The 22,203-nt window shown below is 35.2% G+C and overlaps 1 protein-coding gene across 1 annotated transcript in view; it reads right to left on the bottom strand.

Annotated features, from left to right (window-relative positions):
* Window positions 1-22,203, bottom strand: part of FAM227B (family with sequence similarity 227 member B) — a 247,538-nt gene that overhangs the window by 24,575 nt on the left and 200,760 nt on the right. The window contains exons 10-11 of the mRNA XM_065871722.1: window positions 20,254-20,351; window positions 17,393-17,553 (exon numbers count right to left, since the gene is read on the bottom strand). Coding sequence (XP_065727794.1) covers window positions 17,393-17,553; window positions 20,254-20,351 — 259 coding nt within the window. The remainder of the gene's footprint in view (window positions 1-17,392; window positions 17,554-20,253; window positions 20,352-22,203) is intronic.

A 22,203-nucleotide genomic window follows, 5' to 3' on the forward strand; every position in this document is an offset into this window, starting at 1 on the left:
TATTACTCAGCCATAAAAAGAAATGAAATTGAGTTATTTGTAGTGAGGTGGATGAACCTACAGTCTGTCATACAGAGTGAAGTAAGTCAGAAAGAGAAAAACAAATACCGTATGGTAACACATATATATGGAATCTAAAAAAAAAAAAAAAGGTTATGAAGAACCTAGGGGCAGGATAGGAATAAAAACACAGTCGTAGAGAATGGACTTGAGGACACAGGGAGGGGGAATGGTAAGCTGGGACGAAGTGAGAGAGTGGCATGGGCATGTGTACACTACCAAACGTAAAATAGATAGCTAGTGGGAAGCAGCCGCATAGCACAGGGAGATCAGCTCGGTGATTTGTGACCGCCTAGAGGGGTGGGAGGGAGACACAAGAGGGAGGGGATATGGGGATATATGTATATGTATAGCTGATTCTCTTTGTTACAAAGCAGAAACTAACACACCATTGTAAAGCAGTTATACTCCAATAAAGATGTAAAAACTAAAATGGGCATGTTCAATTAGCTACTTCCTACTAATATTTACAGGCATACCTCAGCAATATTGCAGGTTCATCTTTGGCTGAAGGGAACATTGTGTCTGTTTTCATCTATCCAGAGCACTAAAACTTTCTCCATATCAGCAATAAGGCTGTCTTGCTTTCTTATTCATGTGTTCACTGGAGTAGGACTTTTCATTTCCTTTAAGAACTTTTCCTTTGCCTTCACCACATGGCTGTTTGGCACAAAAGGCCTAGCTTTCAGCCTATCTCGGGTTTTGACATGCCTTCCTCAGTAAGCTTAATCATCTCTAGCTTTTGATTTTAATTGAGAGACGTGCAACTCTTCCTTTCACTTCCTTATCCCTCCATTATAGGGATATTAATTGGCCTAATTTCAATATTGTGTCTCAGGAAATAGGGAGGCCTGAGGAGAGGCAGAGGGGTTGGGGAACGGCTAGTTGGTGGAGCAGTCAGAACACACATTTATTAAGTTTGCCATCTTATATAGGTGTGGTACCTGGTGCCCCAAAACCTTAAGATAGTAACATCAAAGATCACTGATCACAAATCACCATAACAAATATAATAATAATAATGAAAAAGTTAGGAATATTGTGAGAATTACCAAAATGTGGCACAGAGACATGAAGTGAGCAAATGCTCTTGGAAAAATGGGGCTGACAGGCACACTCGTAGCAGGGTTGCCATGAATCTTCAATTTGTAAAAAATGCAATATCCATGAAGTACAAAAAAATGGGTTTTGCCTGTGAGTGCTGTTAGAATTTCAAAGATTTTATCCTTCTACAAACTTATATTGTGCCGTTGAGTATGAGTTCCATGTTGAAGTGTTTGGTAGCAAGCTGATGTTTCTCACTCTGAACTAATTGAATTTTCTTTGCTTTTCACATTCATTATAAACTATTAGTATTGAGACAAAGGACTGTTTTATTTCTTATAAATGATTAATTTTGAACATATGTCATTATTGAAATGAACTGGGTAGACATTCTTTATAAAGTCATTCTCATTGCCCACAAAATTTGGTCATAATTTTATATTCATGTTGTGTAAGGAGTTGGTGCTAAGACTGTAGCATTTTCCTGCATTACTCAATGGTGATGGTTTTCAGTAGACTTCTGTTAATATTTGTTAATGAATATCCTAAGTTTTATTCTCTTCAGATACTTAAAGCCATTATTTTTTCCCAATTGTAGAAAAACAGAGTGCTTAAAGCTTATAAATTATGAAGAATGGCTATATTCTAGTCCTTCAGGATGACTGTGGCAGCATGTTTTCCAATTCCACTGTCTGAATTGATCTCACACTTCATTTTCTTGTGCACTGCTACATGGAGGTTACATGGCAAGACACTAAATGGAGAAGGAGCCATTTGGGTACAAATAAAAATGATCCTATTCTGGGACTTCACAACAGCTGTGGTTGGGATGTGACAGACAAAGACATAGAGACATGCTAGAGGCCTCCATTCATTCTCTGGGGTCTTTGATCTCCCTTTAGAATCACAGAGTATTAGAGAAATAATGGGCCTTAGAAATCATAGGGTCCAATTTGATTATAGTATACATGCAGAAACTGAGGCTTCTTGAAGGGAAGTACCCTGTCTGAGAGCTTGGGTGTGTGTGACTTAGAAAAAGAATGGCTCAAGGGCAAATTTTGCTCCTATCTGCCAAAAATAATGTCCTAGGATGAGGTTGCAGGAGGCTTTGCTGTTTTCTTCATATCCCTTAGAGACAATTCTGGGAGTATTCTCAGAATGCTCCTGAGATTCCCAGGTTCAAGTGTCATTCTAGACATAATGCTATTGTATAAGAAGTAAAAGGAAGGTAAGCAGCAAGCAGTGACCAGAATCTCCTCTATACACTAGAATTCATTTGATTCTTAATCCTAAAAACTAAATTCTTGTATAACTTATCAGCGTGTGGCCTAAACTGATCTTAGAGCAGTTATCTTCTGCTTAATGTTTACCTTTTTTATACTTCAAATATTCTAATGCTGCATTTGCAAAAGTGTCAAACATTCACAATATGGTCAAGTAAAGAAAAAAAAAAAAGACTAAAAAAATGTTATTGCTAAGCACATGTGCCTTATTCTACAGGAGATAATACCACTGTGGGAATCTCACCCAGATTCTATATGGTGGGGAATGATGTGTAAAATAGGGTTACTGTTTTAGTAAGTTTCATTAGTTAATACATTATTAGCAGCAGGTTTTCATAGCATAGTCTAGAACATTGAAGGAACAGGACTACTGGAAATATTAACACAGATTTAACTAAAAGCATTCAACAAACTTGCCAGGACGTTTGCCCCACTTTAAGAAACAAAGATGAGTTTGTTTCTCATGATGTTTGGCTTTAAGGAGTTAATAGGAATGAGAAGGGACAACAGGCAGTTTTTGAAGTAGGAGACAGAAGAACTATAAAAATTAGGCATAAAGACTATTAAAGCCTAGCAAACTGTTTTGCTTTAGTTCAGCACTGTCTCAAATTGGATGAGGGTGCTCCTTTGTGCTACTACAGCGTCTTTGCAGGCTTCTGTCACTGATGACACAGTTTCTGTCTTTGCTGTTGGATTACTTAGCACCTTCACTAGTACTAGTCCTGGTATGTAATAGGTATTCATTCATACAAGTATTCTTATTGATATCTCAGTGCAGATGAGTCACAGATTTCATCATTTTTTTTTAGGCATATGTTTAACTTTTATTTATTTATTTATTACAGATTTCATCTTGAGAAGCCTAGTCATGATGATAAAGTTACTTTTTGCTATATTGTTTAAGAAGTCAGGGAAGTATGAAATATCTTTAAGGAAAATTTTCATTAAAATAGTTAACAAAAAAAGTTTTGGTGCTTTAAATGCTTGGCTGTAGTTATCTGGAAATTTTAGTTATGGGTAACAGTTCACTCCCTGATAAGGCTGGATAAATGAGTTGTTGATTTATAGAGATTCTACAATTTTTATAAGTTACACCCTTGAACAGAGACAGTTCCAAGGGTTGTTTGGAGGAACTTTAGCCATCCCCATTATTTCCATCAACCCCTACTCCCCCCACAAAGCTATTCCAAATGAACACACAAATTTTGGGTTTGCTTTGTAAGTACAGGTTCTCTACCCACCCTGCTTGTAACTGGACTGAATATCTAAGTCCCTCCTATAAAAAGAGAAATTCTTGAGTCCCCACTTCCCACAGACCAAAATGGAATAAAACAGAGAACAAATACATATGAGGCAACCACCTAAAGGAGCCAATGTGATTTTTCCTTAAATACATAGGACTTCAGCTCTAAGCTAGGATAGGGTTTCTATTTTCTGAAATCCTGGAACATCTTGCAGAATCACTTGGAGCCATAAAATGACAGTGATTTTTATGGGGTGAATGTGTAGTAACAGAGTAGATTTTCTCCTTTGCCTGCCTAACTCCTAGGAGGAGAAATAGTTGAGTAAACACAAAATTATAATTTAGTCAATTTTTAATATTTGCTTGAGATATTACTTTTTAGTCTTAAATTCTAAGCATTCAAGAAGCTATGACTTTTCCATCTGATTTTTTTATTGACCAATAACATGTATAGCAAGAATATCTGTTTTTTTCAATGTCTAAAGATCATTTAAAGTATCTGAAAATGAAGTTTTCTTCTCTTATTTGTTACAAATTGGGCTTTACCATATTTACACTAAAAAAAAAAAACAACCTGAACTTTTACTAAATCTCCAATATGAAAACTTCTCCTTCTCCCCCTCTTATTTTTCCACTGAGCCATGTTTATAATCTAAAGTCCAAATTTTGGCTAAAAAGAATTGATACAACCCACTCCCTGGAACCTGATTACCAAAGTCAACTAAAGTTTTCATTATTTAGTTTAATAACAAGTTTGCTGAATTGTGGTTTGGGTCTTATGTATTTTATTAAATGAAAAGAAAAGAAAAAACCCTAACTAGAATTTAAACTGAATCTGTAAGAAAAAAGGGCTGGATCTTACAAGCAATTCTGTAATTGTCTCTGGCTCAAGGGGGATGCAAAATGCTTACAACACACGTGCACATACTTACTCGTGTAAAACAAAACCCCATTGTTCCTCAAGTTCTTTTTTAAAAAAGTATGATGTTCCTTCTCCCCCCAACCTTTCTTAACTTGGCCCCCATTCTTAATTGGCAGAGTTCATGAAAAGAAGAAACTTAGTAACCTACTCAGCAAAGCCTAGAATAGCTTTCCATTTGAAAAGTTACCTAAAACTAAAAATAAAACCTCCTTTTCTCTTTGAAGAGCAAAATTTAAATACCTGATGTATCCTTTATCTTACTATGACTCCATGATATTTCTCTGCTTATAAAATGCTCTATTAAATAAATCTTAAATATATTTTTTAAAATTAAAAATCTTATCCTTTAAGGAATCATTAAGAGTATAGCAGGAGAGGTGTAGGTTATTTTAGGTAACTGATATAAATTAGTACCAATGTGAATTAAGTAAAGGGAGTCCATGGATCAAAAATATGACTATACAAAAAGGCAATCAGAATTTTATACAGATCTAGGCTACTTATGAAGTTGTTTAGCTGAAGGCTTATACAGAGAGTAGCACACTTTCTACTATGGATTGAAGCCATGTTGTATGGAGCAAAAACAAACAAAAATCAAATAAAACGAAACTAGAATAAAAGGAAAAAAAATCCAACTAAAAAAAGCAAAATGTGTGACTGGAAATTTAAGAACTCAGATGGGAAATTAACTTGGTTGGTAATTTTGTTGGATTAAACAATGGATGAACAAGATACTATATAATCTTAGGCCACGAAAATTCTAAAATTAGAAAGCTGTAAGTGGCAAGGTAAAATAAAGTTCTATATGTGCTGGCTGTCTGATATCCAAAGATGATATCTCAAGTTCTGTGAATGGATTAAACTTTTCCTGTTATTCAAGAGAGTGCTGTCCATAGAACTTTTTTTTGTGATGATGGACATGTTTGATATCTGTACTGGACAACACTCACACACGGCTAGTGAGCACTTAAAATGTGACCAGTGTAAGTGATGAACCGAATTTTTACTTATCTTTGATTTTATTAATTTAAGTATAAGTTTAAATAGTCACACATGGCTATTTAATATACACACAATTCCAAAAAATTGCAGAGGAAGGAACACTTCTGAACTCATGAGGCCAGAATCACCCTTATATGAAAATCAGACAAAAATACCACAAAAAAAGAATATTATAGGCCAATACGATGAACATAGACCCAAAAATCCTCAACAAAATATTAGCAAACTGAATCCAACAATACACTAAAAGGATCATACACCATGATCAAGTGGGATTTATCCCAGGGATGCAAGGATTTTTCAATATCCACAAATCAGTCAGTATGATACACCAAATTAACAAATTGAAGGATAAAAACCATATGATCATCTCAATAGATGCAGAAAAAGCTTTTGACAAAATCCAACATCCATTCATGATAAAAACTCTCCAGAAAGTGGGCACAGAGGGAGCCTATCACAACATAATAAAGGCCATATATGACAAACCCACAGCTAACATCACACTCAATGGTGAAAAACTGAAAGCATTTCCTCTAAGAGCAGGAACAAGACAAGGATGCCCAATCTCACCACTTTTATTCAACATAGCATAAGTATTGGATAGCCACAGCAATCAGACAAAAAATAGAAATAAAAGGAATCCAAACTGGCAAGGAAGAAGTAAAGCTGTCACTGTTTGCAGATGACATGATACTATAGAGAATATCCTAACAAAGCCACCAGAAAACTACTATAGCTCATCAATGAATTCAGTAAAGTTGCAGGATACAAAATTAACATACAGAAACCTGCTGCATTTGTATATACTAACAACAACTATAAGAAAGAGAAATTAAGGAAATAATTCCATTTACCAGTGCATCAAAAAGAATAAAATACCTAGGAATAAACCTACCTAAGGAAGTAAAAGACCTTTATTAAGAAAACCATAGACACTGATGAAAAAAATTGAAGATGAATAAAACAGATGGAAAGATATACTGTGTTCTTGGATTGGAAGAATTAATATCATTAAAATGACCATACTACCCAATGCAATCTACAGATTCAAAGCAATCCTCACAAAAATCCTGAGAGGATACTTCACAGAACATGAACAAATAATTTAAAAATTTGTATGGAAACACAAAGACCCCGAATAGCCAAAACAACCTTGAGAATCATGCTCCCTGACTTCAGACAATACTACAAAGCTACAGCAATCAAAACAGCATGGTACTGGCACAAAAACAGACACATAGACCAATGGCACAGAATAGAGAGCCCAGAAATCCACACACCTACAGTCAATTAATCTATGATAAAGGAGGCAATAATATACAATGGAGAAAAGACAGTCTCTTCAATAAGTGGTGCTGGGAAAACTGAACAGCTACAAGTAAAAGAATAAAATTAGAACATTTTCTAACACCATATACAAAAATAAACTTGAAATGGATTAAAGACCTAAATGTAAGACCAGAAACCATAAAACTTCTAGAGGAAAACAGGAAGAACACCCTTTGACATAAATTGTAGCAATATTTTTTTTGGATCTGTCTCCAAAAGCAAAGGAAATAAAAGCAAAAATTTAAAAATGGGACCTAATTCAACTTAAAAGCTTTTGTACAGAAAAGGAAACTATTGACAAAACAAAAAGACAACCTACTGAATGGTTGAAAATATTTTCAAATGACTGATAAGGGGTTAATATCCAACATATATGAACAGCTCATAAAACTCAACATCGAAAAAACAAACAAGCTAATTAAAAAATGGGCAGAAGAACTGAATAGACATTTTTCCCAAAAGGAAATACAGATGGCCAAAAGGCACATGAAAAGATGCTCAACATCACTAATCAGCAGGAAAATGCAAACCAAAACCACACCTGTCAGATTGGCTATCATCAAAAAGAACAGAAATAACAAATGTTGGTGAGGATGTGGAGAAAAGGGAACCCTTGCACACAGTTGGTGGGAATGTAAATTGGTGCAGCCACTGTGGAAAATAGTATGGAGTTTTCTGAAAAAACTAAACATACAGCTACCATATGACCCAGCAATTCCACTCTTGGGTATATGTCCTAAATAAACAAACACCCTAATTCAAAAAGATACAAGCACCCCACTGTTCATAGCATTATTTACAATGGCCAAGATATGGAAGCAACCTAAGTGTCCATCAACAGATGAATGGGTAAAGGAGATGTGGCATGCATGCACGTACACACACACACACACACACACACACACACACACACACACAATGGAATACTACTCAGCCATAAAAAAGAATGGCTCTTTTTTATAGGCTCTCCTGCCTCTTACTTAGAAACTATCCATTGTGTAGATCATTTTTTGCTAGCCTTCTTTGCATCTGTTTGAACTCACAGAGTGGAGAAACAAGAACTATATAGGCACAGTGTATTTACTTAGAGCCACAATGAGTGGTTCTAAATGAATACAAAATTTAGAGTTTTAAATGTCTCCTAAACACAAAAATGACTACTAGATATGGGATTGTTAGTCTAATTCAGTACTTAGCCCTCCTGCTTCTAGATCATGAACTCTAAAAGATGTGGGAAGCCACCTGGCCAATTCTGCCCAAACTCTTGGAGCAGGTAGCCCCATTTCATGGTGGCAAGTGAGATCCACAGTATAATGTTGAATTTTTTAAAAATGTAATTCCTGTACATTTTCTTCTCTGCTTCCATTTAGTTGACTATCAGGGATCCACAAAAAAAGTAGTGAGAAATCAGTGGATTGTTTTCTCTATAATGCTGAGAAGTGAAACCAACATTGTTGTCCCTTTGTTAAATAATACTCATAACAAATATACTACCTTGGGTTGGGTTTTTGGGGAAGCAGACTAAAAATGGAGATTCTCCCTTTGTTTTTGATTTTTGACAGTTTTATTATGATGTGCTTTGGCAAAGATTTCTTTAAGTTGAATTTGTTTGGTGACCTATGGGCTTCATGAACTTGGATATCTAAACATGTACCCAGATTTGAGAAGTTCTCAGCCATTATTAATTAAGATCTGTGCTCCATTCTCCCTTTCTTCTTTTGGAACTTGAATAATTTGTAGATTATTTCTTTTGATGGGATCCCACAGATCAAGTAAGGTTTCTTCACTCTTTTCAATTTCTTCTTTGTTCTCCTCTGACTGGGTAATTTTAAAGTTCCTGTCTTCTAACTCATAGATTCTTTCTTTGCTTGACCCATTCTGCTATTGATGCTCTCCATCACTTTTTTTTTTTTTTTTTTTCATCTCATTCACTGTATTCTTCAGCTCCAGAATTTCTGTTTGGTTCTTTTTTATAATTTTTATATCTTTGTTAAACTTCTCATTTTGTTCATGATTTTCACTGTTTCCTGATTCCATTGAATTATCTTTCTGTGCTTTTTTGTAGCTCACTGAGTTTCATTAAAACAGTTCTTTTGAATTCTTTATCAGGTAAATTGAGATCTCCATATCTTTGGGATCAATTACTGGAGAATCATTGTGATCTACTTGTGGTGTCATGTTTCCTTAAATTTTTTATGTTCTTTGAAGTTTTACGTTGCTGTCTTCACATTTGAAATAGCAGTCACCTCCTCTAGTTTTTGCTAACTTCCTTTGGGAGATAAATACCTTCTGCTAGGGATTCTGAGGCTTTTCAGACCTTCTATGGATACATCTGTTTTACACTTCTTGCTCCCTTTAGTGGCAGAATTTTAAAGCTTTTATGTCATCTCTCTACCCTGTTAACACACCAGGCCAAGTGCTGACAGCCTTCCTTTTGCTTTCCCAAAGGTGGCATATAAGTTCAAGTTTGTGGTCTCTCTCTGGCCCACAGATTTGGGCTGGCACAGACTTTCTGTGTATACTCACTAGCTGTCTGCCAAAGCTCGCTTTTGCTGTTGCTATTGGGAGTGTGCACAGGGAGCTGATGACAGGGTGAGAATGTATGTGGGTGGGGTTCATGGAGCACTGGGGGTGTCTATGGGCTAGCTGGGGATATCTATGGGTGACGTGTCCTCAGGGGCTCATGGGCAGGCTTCTTGGTAGAGTCTATGACACGGTTAGTAGAATCTGCATCCCTTTAATGCCCTCTGAGAGTTCCATCTACAATTCTCCCAGCCTCTTTCCAACCCCTAAGTCATGAAGCTCATCATTCAGTACTCTGAATGGGGAAGAGAGAAACAAGCCTCTTTGGCAGCAACCACACTGCTTGGGAAGCCAGGTGGTCCCTAATTCGCTCTCAATTTCCCCCACACAAGAAATCACAGGCTGAGAAGATCTCTCTTGGACCTAAGCTGTGCTGCCTTGGGTGAGAGGTGAAGTTAAACTGTTCCTGTTATCCTTTCCTCTGCATCTACACTTGTATTTTTTTGTTTCAGTGGTGTGCTGAAATTTCTCTTCTGGAAGCCTGGACTTCCACAAGGCCTCTCTCATCTATAGGTGACTGCCTATGACAGTGTTTTCCAGGGGTTCTTGGACTGTGGTTGAGAGGCGCTAGAGTTGGTTCATAGGCCACTACAAGTTCCATAGCTAGGACAGAAATCTGCATGCCTGTTACACGATGCACACATGGGTGACCCTCCTCTCAGATCCCTTGGCAAATGGTACTGGATCCCACAACTCCTACAAGGGCATTTTTGTCCATGGATGTATGCCAAATTGTTGTCATTGAGGGGCGACATGATGTCTTATTCAGCCATGATGCTGATGTCACTCCTGTTCCTGTGTTAAAAAGTGAGGGGCCATGCATACTTTTTTCTGTCCCTGTGTTTAACAACACTGAGAATAAGCAAAAATAACCTAAAACTTGCTCCAGAAAATGCTTTTTCCTGAAAGATAAGACTTTGAACCAGCTAAAATAGCTTGCACATCAAAGCTTACTTCAAGACCCTTGCTTCACTGGGCCCAGTAGTCCAAAATTATAATATTAAACTCTGCCCAATCCCAAGCAGTTTCTCACCTTGCACAACCTGCCTCAAAATCATCCAACTTAGGTCCTAAAACCCAACAAATGTCATTCCTGAATTTAGCCATTTTGAGACACTACTAAAGCTCTGTTAAATTGTTGTTGTCTTTTACTACAATAAGTCTATTAAACTTAGCTTTTCTTGGTCAACAGGTTATTCTGGTGGTCCTTTAGGGGAACTGACAGTTGTGAATGGGAAAAATGGTGCCTATGCATTCTTTTTCTTGCCGTAGCCTCAGAAGAACATGGTTCTACAGTGACCTGACAAAATGAGAAGGCTGTCATTTCAGTGAAAATTTGAGCTATTTACCAATTCAACCACCAATGGTGTGGAAAGTCAAATTCCTCCAACAGAATCACAAATCTCAGGATTCAAAAAGACTTAAAACTTATATAGCCCAATCCATCTGCTTGATACACATGGAGAATATAGGCTCAAATCTGGGCTCAAATTAAATTTTTTCCCTATACTGCTGAAGGGGCCTCTTCCATGCAACTAAGGTTTTTAGGTTTCCTCTCTACTTCCTCATCTCCCCTCTTCATTCTCCTCTGCTCCCCAGCCTGTTTTACCTCTTTGCAGACAACTAGAGGAAATATCAGTCCTCCCTCGTGTTTTGGTAGAGGGAGTCTGTGTTGCCACAGGGTTTTTAGGGCTGGGTGTTTTCAACAAAAAGTATTTTTAAAAAGACCTCCCACTCCAGGAAGCTAACATCTGGTTTCTATTATCTGAAAGGTCTCATTAACAGATGATATTATAATGTCCATATCCCTATTTTTGAAGCTGAGGAAAGTGAGGGTTAGATTTTGGGGGTACAATCTCATAAATAATGGAACAAACTTTCTGGCAGTGTAGGCTTTCCTATTCATTTCATCCTGAGAGTTTTAGGATTGAGAGAAAAAAGTATTTTATCCTGTCTTTACCGGAAAAAACACTAGATAAAGTGGTTCTGGATTAGAAGTTTTTTTCAGACATTTGTCTTTAAGCTAATGTATCCTTTTGAAAATCTGATTACCAAATCCTTAGTATATGTTAACTAACTTGAAATGTAACTGACTTGAAATGAAAAATACCATTCATAGTAACTTTTAGTAACAACTCACAAGTTGTTATTCACATATTAGTGAGAAAAAATCTATATATGCATGTGTGACAAAGATTATTGGAAATCTTTTTATAAATAAAAGTGAAAGGAAGTTGCACATGGCTCTAAAGAGTTTCCCACTAGATTCTGTGTGAAGATGGAGTGTTATACAGAGCTGGTGACCTTATATGAGTCTCAGGGTTTCTTTCTTTTCCGTTTTTCCTCGTTGACTGTTTGCTTCTCCCACATCACACATAATTCACAACAGATGGTTTCTTCATATAGCTTTTATTTTTATGCTGGGATAAATGTTGATATATCCCATATTATTTTTAATTGTAGAGTTGAATTATCTGACTCTGGACAGTTTTTACATGTTAAAAAGTCTGTATATATGTGTGATGGTGGGAGCATGTGTTTACAGTAACACAATAGCCTCATTGTGACAGCCTTAAGTTCAGATTTTTCCCAAACTGTAAAAAAAAAAAAAAAAAAGTGAACGAACATTCTAAACTCAAGTTAGAAATACAGATACAGCCTATAAACTTTACTTTTTAATGAGACCAAACATTTTGTTCCTGAGTCTTCCTTTTTTTCTTTTTTTTAAATAAATAATTTGTGAAACATGTAAAATAATTATTAGACTTTTGGTTATTTGGTAGTTTACTCTCAATACATAAAGGAGTTGAGGTAGTTTACAAAAACGCAGACAATGTAAGATGGGAAAATTAGGAGCCCCAAATATATTTTGCACAAGATTCTTCCCAGTTTAAAAACATACTACACATTCAGTTCTGGGTCCTAGAAGTCAGTTTTTCTTTTTAGTTTTACTTATAACTCTAGTACTAAGTAATCAAGTTTTTAAAAAAGAAATTCAAAGACTATTCATTAAAAAATTCAAATTTTCTACTAATAATGATTTAATGTACATTATCTAGTAAAAAAAAGTTCATTATTTTCCTTGTAAGTGTAAGTTAAAAGTCCTGTCAGGGCTTCCCTGGTGGCTCAGTGGTTGAGAGTCTGCCTGCCGATACAGGGGACGCAGGTTCGTGCCCGGGTCCTGAACTATGCCACATGCCGCACAGCGGCTGGGCCTGTGAGCCATGGCTGCTGAACCTGCGCGTCCGGAGCCTGTGCTCCGCAACGGGAGAGAAAGTCGAGCAGGACTGATGTCAGTCTTTTAGTAGCTGAATCTCAGAAGTGACATTCCATTATGTTTGCCATATCCTATTTGTTAGAAGCAAGTTATAGGTTCAGCCCATACCCAATGGGAGGGAATTACACAAGGGCATGAACCAGAAGGTGGGGATCATTGGGGACCATTTTAGAGTTTGCCAAGCCCAAATATGATGAATTATATTTGTCTTTTTTGTTATTTAACTCCTCCACTTTCTCTACTTTCTCCTACTCCTTCACTCTGCATAGATGCATTAGCTAAAAAGTGTTATTTTTCCACTTCAGGAAAGCCAGAGGACTCCAGTAAGCCCTGAGAAAAACTAATAAAAATGTTCTATATTCTGAATAGCTTCAATGTAAAATTTCAGTGAGAAAGAGATAAATTCAGTGATCATACAGTCATCATAGATAATTATGGGAACTCTGGACACAAATTTCATTAGCAGCTATCAAGTTCTTGGAATTAACACAACATTGTAAATCAACTATACTTCAATAAAAAATAAATTAAAAAAAAGAAAAAATATTTTAGAAAAAAGGTCTTGGAGAAAACATTACCAGGCTCTGCCACCAACCACTAGTATCACCCTCAAGGAGAATTCTAGCCTGGATCATCATGTCAGAAAAGTATGCATGGCTCAGGGAATGGTAGACTCTGTTGCCAGCTCTGCTGCATGAATCACCTGGGTAAGCTACTTACCCTCTTTGAGCTTTGGTTCCCTCATCTGTAAAGTGGCTGTGATGGGTGCCTGCTCTGTCCACTGTCCCAGGAGTCTTGTCATTTCTTGCAATGATACATAGGAAGATTCAATAAATGTTTTGAAAAACTGTAAAGTGCTGATGAATGTGAGGCATCATTATCACTTTGTTCATCATTAGATCTAAGAATATTTTTTCTTATCAGCGGGCATTACATTTTACAAGCTCAGAAAACATCATGGAAAGCCCCATTACTTACTTTCTTTCTTTTTTTAAATTTATTTTATTGAAGTGTAGTTGATGTACAATGTTGTGTTAATTTGTGCTGCATAGCAAAGTGATTCAGTTATACATATATACACATTATTTTTCATATTCTTTTCCATTATGGTTTAATCACAGCATATTGAATATAGTTCCCTGTGCTATACAGCAGCACGTTGTTGTTTATCCATACTATATATAATATATAGTTTACATCTGCGAATCCCAAACTCCCAATCCATCCCTCCCTCCAGCACCACCACCTCCCCACCCCCAGCAACCACAAGTCTGTTCTCTATGTCTGTGAGTCTGTTCCTGTTTCATAGATAAGTTCACTTGTGTTCTATTTTAGATTCCACATATAAGTGATATCATATGGTATTTGTCTTTCTCTTTCTGCTTACTTCACTTAGTATGATAATCTCTAGGTCCATCTAACTTGCTGCAAATGGCATTATTTCGTTCTTTTTATGGCTGAGTAGCATTCCATTGTATATATGTGCCACATCTTCTTTATCTATTCATCTGTCGATGGACACCTAGGTTGTTTCCATGTCTTGGCTATTGTGAATACTGTTGCTATGAACATAATAGTGCATTTACCTTTTTGAATTATAGTTTTGTCCAGACCCATTATTTTCTAAGTGGTGACTTCTTTCCGATCTTTATGGAATGAAGCACTCTCCTAAAAGATTTCATGCTCTAGATATCCATTTCCTCCTTTCCCCACCCCCACATATACTCATACTCTTCCCACATTCTCAGTGAACTGGTGTTATGAATCCTTGTGTTGTTGTTGGAGAAATCCATGCCCATCAGAAACATAAACACAAAGACTGATATTTTTATAATCACAATAAAAATTAGTTAAAAATAAAAGTAATCTATTATGGTTTTCATAGCTTTCAAATTTCACTTCTAGACATCTAAAAATTTTGTATTTAACCATTTGTTTGAATAATCCAAGGTTGATGAAAATCCTTAAGTTACAAGTCTCAAAACAGACTGATTTAGCTCTGTAGTTTGCTTTCTCCTTGTGTTCCAGAGCCATCCAAGTTAATTCCATGTACCTGTGGTCAGTGAGACTCTGGAGGTTGTCTTGACTGAAATATGGGAGAAGTGCCCTGGGAAGAATTTTGAGAATCTGCTAGGGCAGTGTTCTCCACACTTCCTGGATCATGTATCCCATGAGTAAAAGCTATGTGAGCACACTCCCTCATAGATATAATTTTAAATTTATAAATTATATACATATCAATCTGTATTTATATATTATGCATATTATAAAAGATATGCAGTCTATGGATAGAAAACAGTGAGATGAAATAAAATATTTAAAAAAATAAAATTTAACACTACATTTATTTTTGGTACACCAAACCTTTTATCCTCAAATTATAGAGATTTATATTAATGTCTAGACAGTTGGTTTACAAATACCTTGCAAATTAAACTGGCATCATACTATCATTTGCTAATATTGAAAAGTATAACATACACTTAGGGCTAGGTTCACTGTTTATAATAATGATGTATGTCCATATTTCAATTGTTATTTTTGAAAATTTAAATTTTTTTTGGCCTACATCTTGGCAGAACTGATTGGATCACCACTAATTTTGTCTCCTAGTGTAGCTGAAAAAGAGCTCCTTCAAGGAATAGAGGAGATATCATTCTGTGTTTTTCTTAAAAAATTATTCTTGCATTATAAATATTATCATCAATCCAAAGTTTCTTTTCAGGAGACTATTTCTTTTTTCCTTTTAAAAAAATTTTTATTGAAATATAGTTGATTTACAATATTGTGTTAGTTTTAGGTGTACAGCAAAGTGATTCAGATACAAACACACACACATACACACACGCACACAAGCACACACATATGTATTCTTTTTTAGATTCTTTTCCATTATAGGTTATTACAAAATATTGAGTATAGTTCCCTGTGCTATACAGTATGTCCTTGTTGTTTACTATTTTATATATAGAAGTGTGTATATGTTAATCCCAAACTCCTAGTTCATGACCCCCTACTTTTCCCCTTTGGTAACCATAAGTTTGTTTTCTATGTCTGTGAGTCTATCTCTGTTGTGTAAATAAGTTCATTTGTATCATTTTTCAGATTCCACAGGTAAGTGATATCATATGATATTTGTCTTTCTCTGTCTGGCTTACTACACTTAGTATGATAATCTCTAGGTTCATCCATGTTGTTGCAGATGGCATTATTTCATTCTTTGTTATGGCTGAGTAGTATTCCATTGTGTATATATAACACATCATTCTTTTTTTTGAACAAATGCTTTTTATTTTTAAAATTAATTTTTATTGGAGTATAGTTGATTTACAATGTTGTGTTAGTTTCTGCTCCACAGCAAAGTGAATCAGTTGTACATATACAGATACCCACTCTCTTTTAGATTCTTTTCCCATATAGGTCATTACAAAGTATAGAGTAGAGTTCCCTGTGCTATACATACAGTAGGTTCTTATCAGTTATCTATTTTATATATAGTAGTGTGTATATGTCAATCCCAATCTCCCAATTTATCCTACCTGTCTTTTCCCCTTGGTAACTATAGGTTTCTTTTCTACATCTATGACTCTATTTTGTCAAAAAGTTCATTTGTACCATTTTTTTAGATTCCACATATAAGCAATATCATATGATATTTGTCTTTCTCTGTCTGACTTACTTCACTCAATACGACAATCTCTAGATCCATCCATGTGGCTGCAAATGGCATTATTTTGTTCCTTTTTATGGCTGAGTAATATTTCTTTTCAGAAAACTTTTAAAGCATTGGTCCACTAGTAAGTGTCAATTTAGTTAAACCAAATGATATAATCTATAAATCCTCTTAACCACCCAAAGAAAACAGCAATATGTTGTGAAACTCAGACAACACAAGAGCAAACATGCTATTACTATCCCTCAACAGAGTGCAGACTGAAATATCAACTGAGTGAGGGCACCTGTCTACTAAATATTAGTAAAGTGCAATTTCTTTTTTATTTTTAAAGATAGAAATATATATATATATTTATTTATTTATTTTCCACCCAGAGCTGTGTATACCCCAGTTTGGAGACCACTGTACTGGATCTCTTGGAGTTCATCCAAGTCCCTAGTGAGATCTGGGCCAGGATGGGTTATGCAGAGGGGGCACAAGAATGTAAACAGATACCCCTGCTACAACCAAAGAGCTCCAATTTCATTTATATTATATTTTATACCTTAAGCTTTCTAATAAATTTTCATTAGAACAAATGATTACATAGCTAAGGCACATTTGAAACTTTCTTCTGGAGAAACCTAGAAGTCCATGACCCATAGTTCTGACAAATGTTTGAAACTGAACACTGAACAGTAAAGTTGTAAAAATAGTCTTTTACTAAAGGGCTAAATATGCTGGTTTTTTAAGTTCCTGGGTTTTATGTTTGTTTTATTTTTCTTACATGTAAAATCACAGCCTTAGAACTAAAAGAGAAAATACTTTTAGCCAAACATGCTATGAAAAGTTTTGAATGTAATTAAATGCTAAGTAAAGCATTAGTTACAAAATGCATTAAAATTTTTTTCTTAACTGAGACATTAAAAAAAGTTAAAAGTTTTGAATATTTTGGAAACATCATATTAAAGCAAAGCTTAAAAAAGGATATGGTTCTTTCAATATTTCAGTGAGTTTAATCTTGACTTGTCCAGGGGCTTTGGAAATACCAGCTAGCTCATGCATCTTAAGATAATATAAAATCAGTGGACTCTGACCTCCAAAATTGAAGAGAACACGCTTAAACTCTGGGCCACTACTGCTATAATGGGACTGTAAGGGGTAGGGAAAAAAAATGAATCAATTATTACTTTTGTGTATTTTTAAAGAACTGTAAATAAAATATAACTGCATTATAACCATAAATACAATTATTATCTGGTATATTAAAACAAATAAAGGGAAATTCTGCAGGGCATCTTAATTAAAGTAATTTACTAAAGTATGAGACTATGAGTATGTGCCGTAGGGCTCTGCTAGTCTTTTAGCATGAAGACAGGCCAATAGAGATCATTTTATCTGAAGAACAGAAAGAGAAAAGAATGAGCAGAGCCCCAGAAAAAGGGGCAGGAAAAAATATGAAGAAATAATGACTGAAACTTTCCAAGTTTTATGAAAAACACATCCAAGAAGCTTACCTCCAAGTAGGATAAATTCACATCTAGATGCGTCATAGTCAAAGTGTTGAAAGACGAAGACAAAAAGAAAAATCTCAAAAGCAGCAAGAGAAAAACAACATATAAGAGAACCCCAATAAGGTTAACAAGGTGACTTCTCATCAGAACAAAGAGGCTAGAAGCCCATCACAGTGCTGATGAAAGAAACTTTGACCACGAATTCTGTGTCAAGGAAACCATCACCATAATTATAATTGCTCCAATATTCTACTATTGACTTCTTGTGGGATGCAAGTATAGCAACTACTCATATGATAAGTCTTTCCTCAATTTTTATAACACCTAGATGAGAGATTTATTGTTGATTCCACTTCTTGTGGGGAAGTAAGATTTTATTCTCATTTGTTTTTACTGATATGTAAAATTCTCTTGTGTTTTGTTTGCTTATGGTCAATTTTTCATTGTATTCATTCATAGCTGCTCCAAAATTATTTCAAATAGTGGTAATATTGTAATCAAAAGCAGTTCTTTGATGGTGAAAACAATGTCAATATCAGCTGTTTTTTCTTTGATGTAAATCATTTACTTCACCATAGTCTCCCATGACAATTCACATCAGGTTATACCTAGCCTGATCTTAAAACTTGCATGCAAAACCGCACCAAGCATTTTCCTGGCTTTTGCCTGGTGTATTATAAGATAGAAACTCTATCTTACTGAAGTTTTAGAAACAGACATTCCTGTTCTTTTTCTGCAGTTACCAGTTTTTAAACTAAGAAAACCACAGTACACAGATCCTTCTTCCTCTATGAGAAACTATGATTTTTTTTTTTAAGCGTAGTTCAATCAGGCGAGAGCAGATTGAAAGCAGGGCTCCAGAATGAATGTAATATACAATTATTGTCTAATCAGCACAGAGTAGATTCCACATGTTTAAACAGCCCATGAATACAGTAGATTTTGGGGTCAACAACGTTCTACTTTTGACATATACAGAGCTTACTGTTAAAAGCGATTCCCAAATCCTTTCAGAGGCCTCCAAGGCAAGGCTTTATTAACCTGTACTTATGCAGTTGTAATTCTGAACCTCTATACTTTTTCCACAGTAACAGTTTATCTTCTAAGATCAGGCCTGTTACCCCAGACTGTTGTAAACTTTTGGTGTTCCACTATATTCATAATTCTTCCAGGTTTTATGACTTCTACATGGCTAATGAAAAATGGCAACCATATTTTTATCAAAGTTGTTGATAAAATATTGTGCATGAGACAGGGCCAACGATGCAGCAATACAGTGTACTACCAAAGACATACCTGCAATTTGCTTTCTATCTTTTAACAGTGATATCTGAGAAGAGTTATTGTCAGTTACAAATCCATCTGTCCATATTTCTTCAACTTGTAAACAAACTATTAAAGACCATTTTTAGTGCTTGCTGAAGATCAGATATAAAATTTCTATTACATTTCCTTGATTTCTAAATTTAGCAATCAAGGAAAAGTAATAGAATGCACTCCCCTGCCTCCCGCCCCCTGCAGCCAAGATGGTGCAATATTGCCATCTACCCCAAATGGACTCCTAGAGTCGCCAATTTCTATCCTAAGTATGGACATCCTTGGCAGCACTGTGAAGGTTGGAAGAGATTCTATATACCTGGATTATTAAAGACCAGGAAATATATGAATACTGACTTTCAGAAAGTAGTTTTTGTATAGGCATAATTTAAAATTTAAAATAACGGTCAGACCTGACTAGATAATTCAGACAAAATTTTAACAAAAAAGACTGCAACAGATTTAAAACCCAATTGGCTAACAAGTTAAGAGATCAAATTCAGAAGTTCAAGCCAACGGTCTCATCAAATCTTGGCTAAAGCAACACAAGGTGGCAAATCCATAGGTTCTCTGTTTGGGAGGCACCTTCAAAAATATGGAGAAAGCAAGTATTCAAGACTTAAGATCAACAGTACCTATATATGGTCATTTATTCCGGGACCATGGTTTAAGGGGTGGGGACAGGTCAACCACTGTTGAAAATGCCATTGAAGTTTTCTCTGCACTTTGATGCTTATTGAGATCAGAGCCATGTCTGTATGTCAACCCAAGGAGCAGCAGTGCCCGAAGTATGAGGAAAAGATAAATGCTATTAGTTTTCCTTAGAGATGAGGATAGTTTCAGAAATAAATATGACTTTAATATTAAGATTAACCTCTCCAATAAATCTCTTCTGATTATTAATTTTTTTCTAAAATATATATCAAGAGCATAATAACCAACATTGTCCATGTGAAACCTGTTCAATTAATTATATTGGAAATTAAAGAAGGACATTTTTTATAATTATTATACTCCAAACCTTTGTTGGTAGTCCTGATAATCTTGATTCTTCCTTGGATGCAGGCATTGTATATCCTTCTAGATTCTTTAAAACTTTTGTCATATTGAAGTCTATATCTAAAACAGAAAATAAAATATTTTCTTAAATTCTTTCGTTCTTCACAAAAGGCATGATACCCCTTCTTTTTCCTAGCAATGCACCTTAAACATGCAGAGAGGTAAAAATGTATGAGAGACGGTTAGGATATTGTTATAGCTTGCCCCAGTCAGAGGAAATGAATATTCCATCTCATTTTACCTAACAGGGCTTTAGAGTTTTCAAATTCATTCATGTACACTATTTCACATCATCCTCACAAACCATTTTATGAGCTAAGTAACATTTCCCACAATTTATAGATTAGAAAACTAAAGTTAAGGAAACTCTATGACTTTTTCTAAGAGTAAGTCTTGCTCTAAGGTGATAGTTGTTCACATCTATGAATCTAATAAAAACCACTGAATTGTATTCTTTAAATGGGTGAATTGTATGGTATATGAACTACATCAATAAAGCTGTAATTAAAAAAAAAAACAGTACAGGAAGAGAATGCAGACCTAGGTCTTTTGCTTCTGATTTCAGAGCTCTTTCCTTGACCCTCTAGTTAAATGCAATAGGAGGCTTAGGTCTCTGCATGCTAGAGTCTACCTTTTCCATATACTGAAACATACCCAGATAAGGAAAGACTTGGTAATTTTTCAGTGCAACCAGTGTAAATATGCATGAGGCTACCCAGGGTGTCTTGTCTTAAAGGAGAACTATATGATTTAATCAGCCATGTCAGTCAGCCTAAAAGCATATGCTAATTATTAAGGATATCTTAATGTAGAGCAGAGAAAACAGGTAAGCTGAGAAGTTTGTACTAGATTCTGGCACTGACAATTATTACCAGTTACCAGGTAGACAAATCAGATCTACAGATTGTGATGTTGATGACAAAACTAGAAGAGTTGAAGAAAGTCACTTGAATTGATTTTTGACATTACCCATTAAAAGATATTAGATACTAGCTTGAAATACTGGAGGCAAGTAGGCATTTATCTCTGGCAGAGATTAAAGAACTAGTTAGCAAGGAATCTGTATTCTAAAATTTTGAGTGGAACCAAAGTTAGATTAAGTTGGGAGTTAGAATGGGCAAGAAAGGTAATGAACCATATAATTTCTCTACTTTAAAAGCATACAACCCATTATGGAGAAGAATCTGACACTATCTACCAATAATAAAGACATTTTTCTTTGACTCAGCAATCCCTCTCCTGGGAATATATTCTACACAATCTCCTACATAAGCACAAAAAATATAGGTACAGGTTTAATGATTATAGCATAATATGTAAAATTTAGAGATTATAAAAAACCTGTGCATTTAGCAGTAGGTACTGGTTGAAAAAACTATGGCACTCCTATTTGATGGAATACTATAAGCTGTAAAAAAAAAAAAATGAGCAAGATCTCCATACAGATGTGAAGATATCAACAGGTCATCTATTAAAGTGAGGAAAGCAAGTTGCAGAACAGTGAAGAGAGCACATTACTTGATTGAATGTATACAATATATAAAATATACTACTCAGTGTAACGGGAAAGAATGTATACAATGTATACGATATACTACATTCAGTGTAAAAGGGAAAGAATAAGAAGAATCAAATATCTATTGTATTTTCCTTCATTTGTATAAAGAAACACTGAAAAGATAAATAAGAAATGGATAAAAATATTCCTTTTGGGAGGAATGATTAAAAATAAAACATGCTCAATTTTGAATCATTCTTAAATACATATTTAGGTGCTATTATTTAACTTCTAGTCGTTATGAACAGATATGTTACTAATGACAAAAGGACCTCTACATGTCTACCATACCCACAATAAAAGCCTTAGAAGATTGCTTGAACTTTGTTGTAAAATTACTGTCAACAGATTAAT

The sequence above is a fragment of the Phocoena phocoena genome, chromosome 2, assembly GCF_963924675.1.
Source record: "Phocoena phocoena chromosome 2, mPhoPho1.1, whole genome shotgun sequence".
Lineage (NCBI taxonomy): Eukaryota > Metazoa > Chordata > Mammalia > Artiodactyla > Phocoenidae > Phocoena > Phocoena phocoena.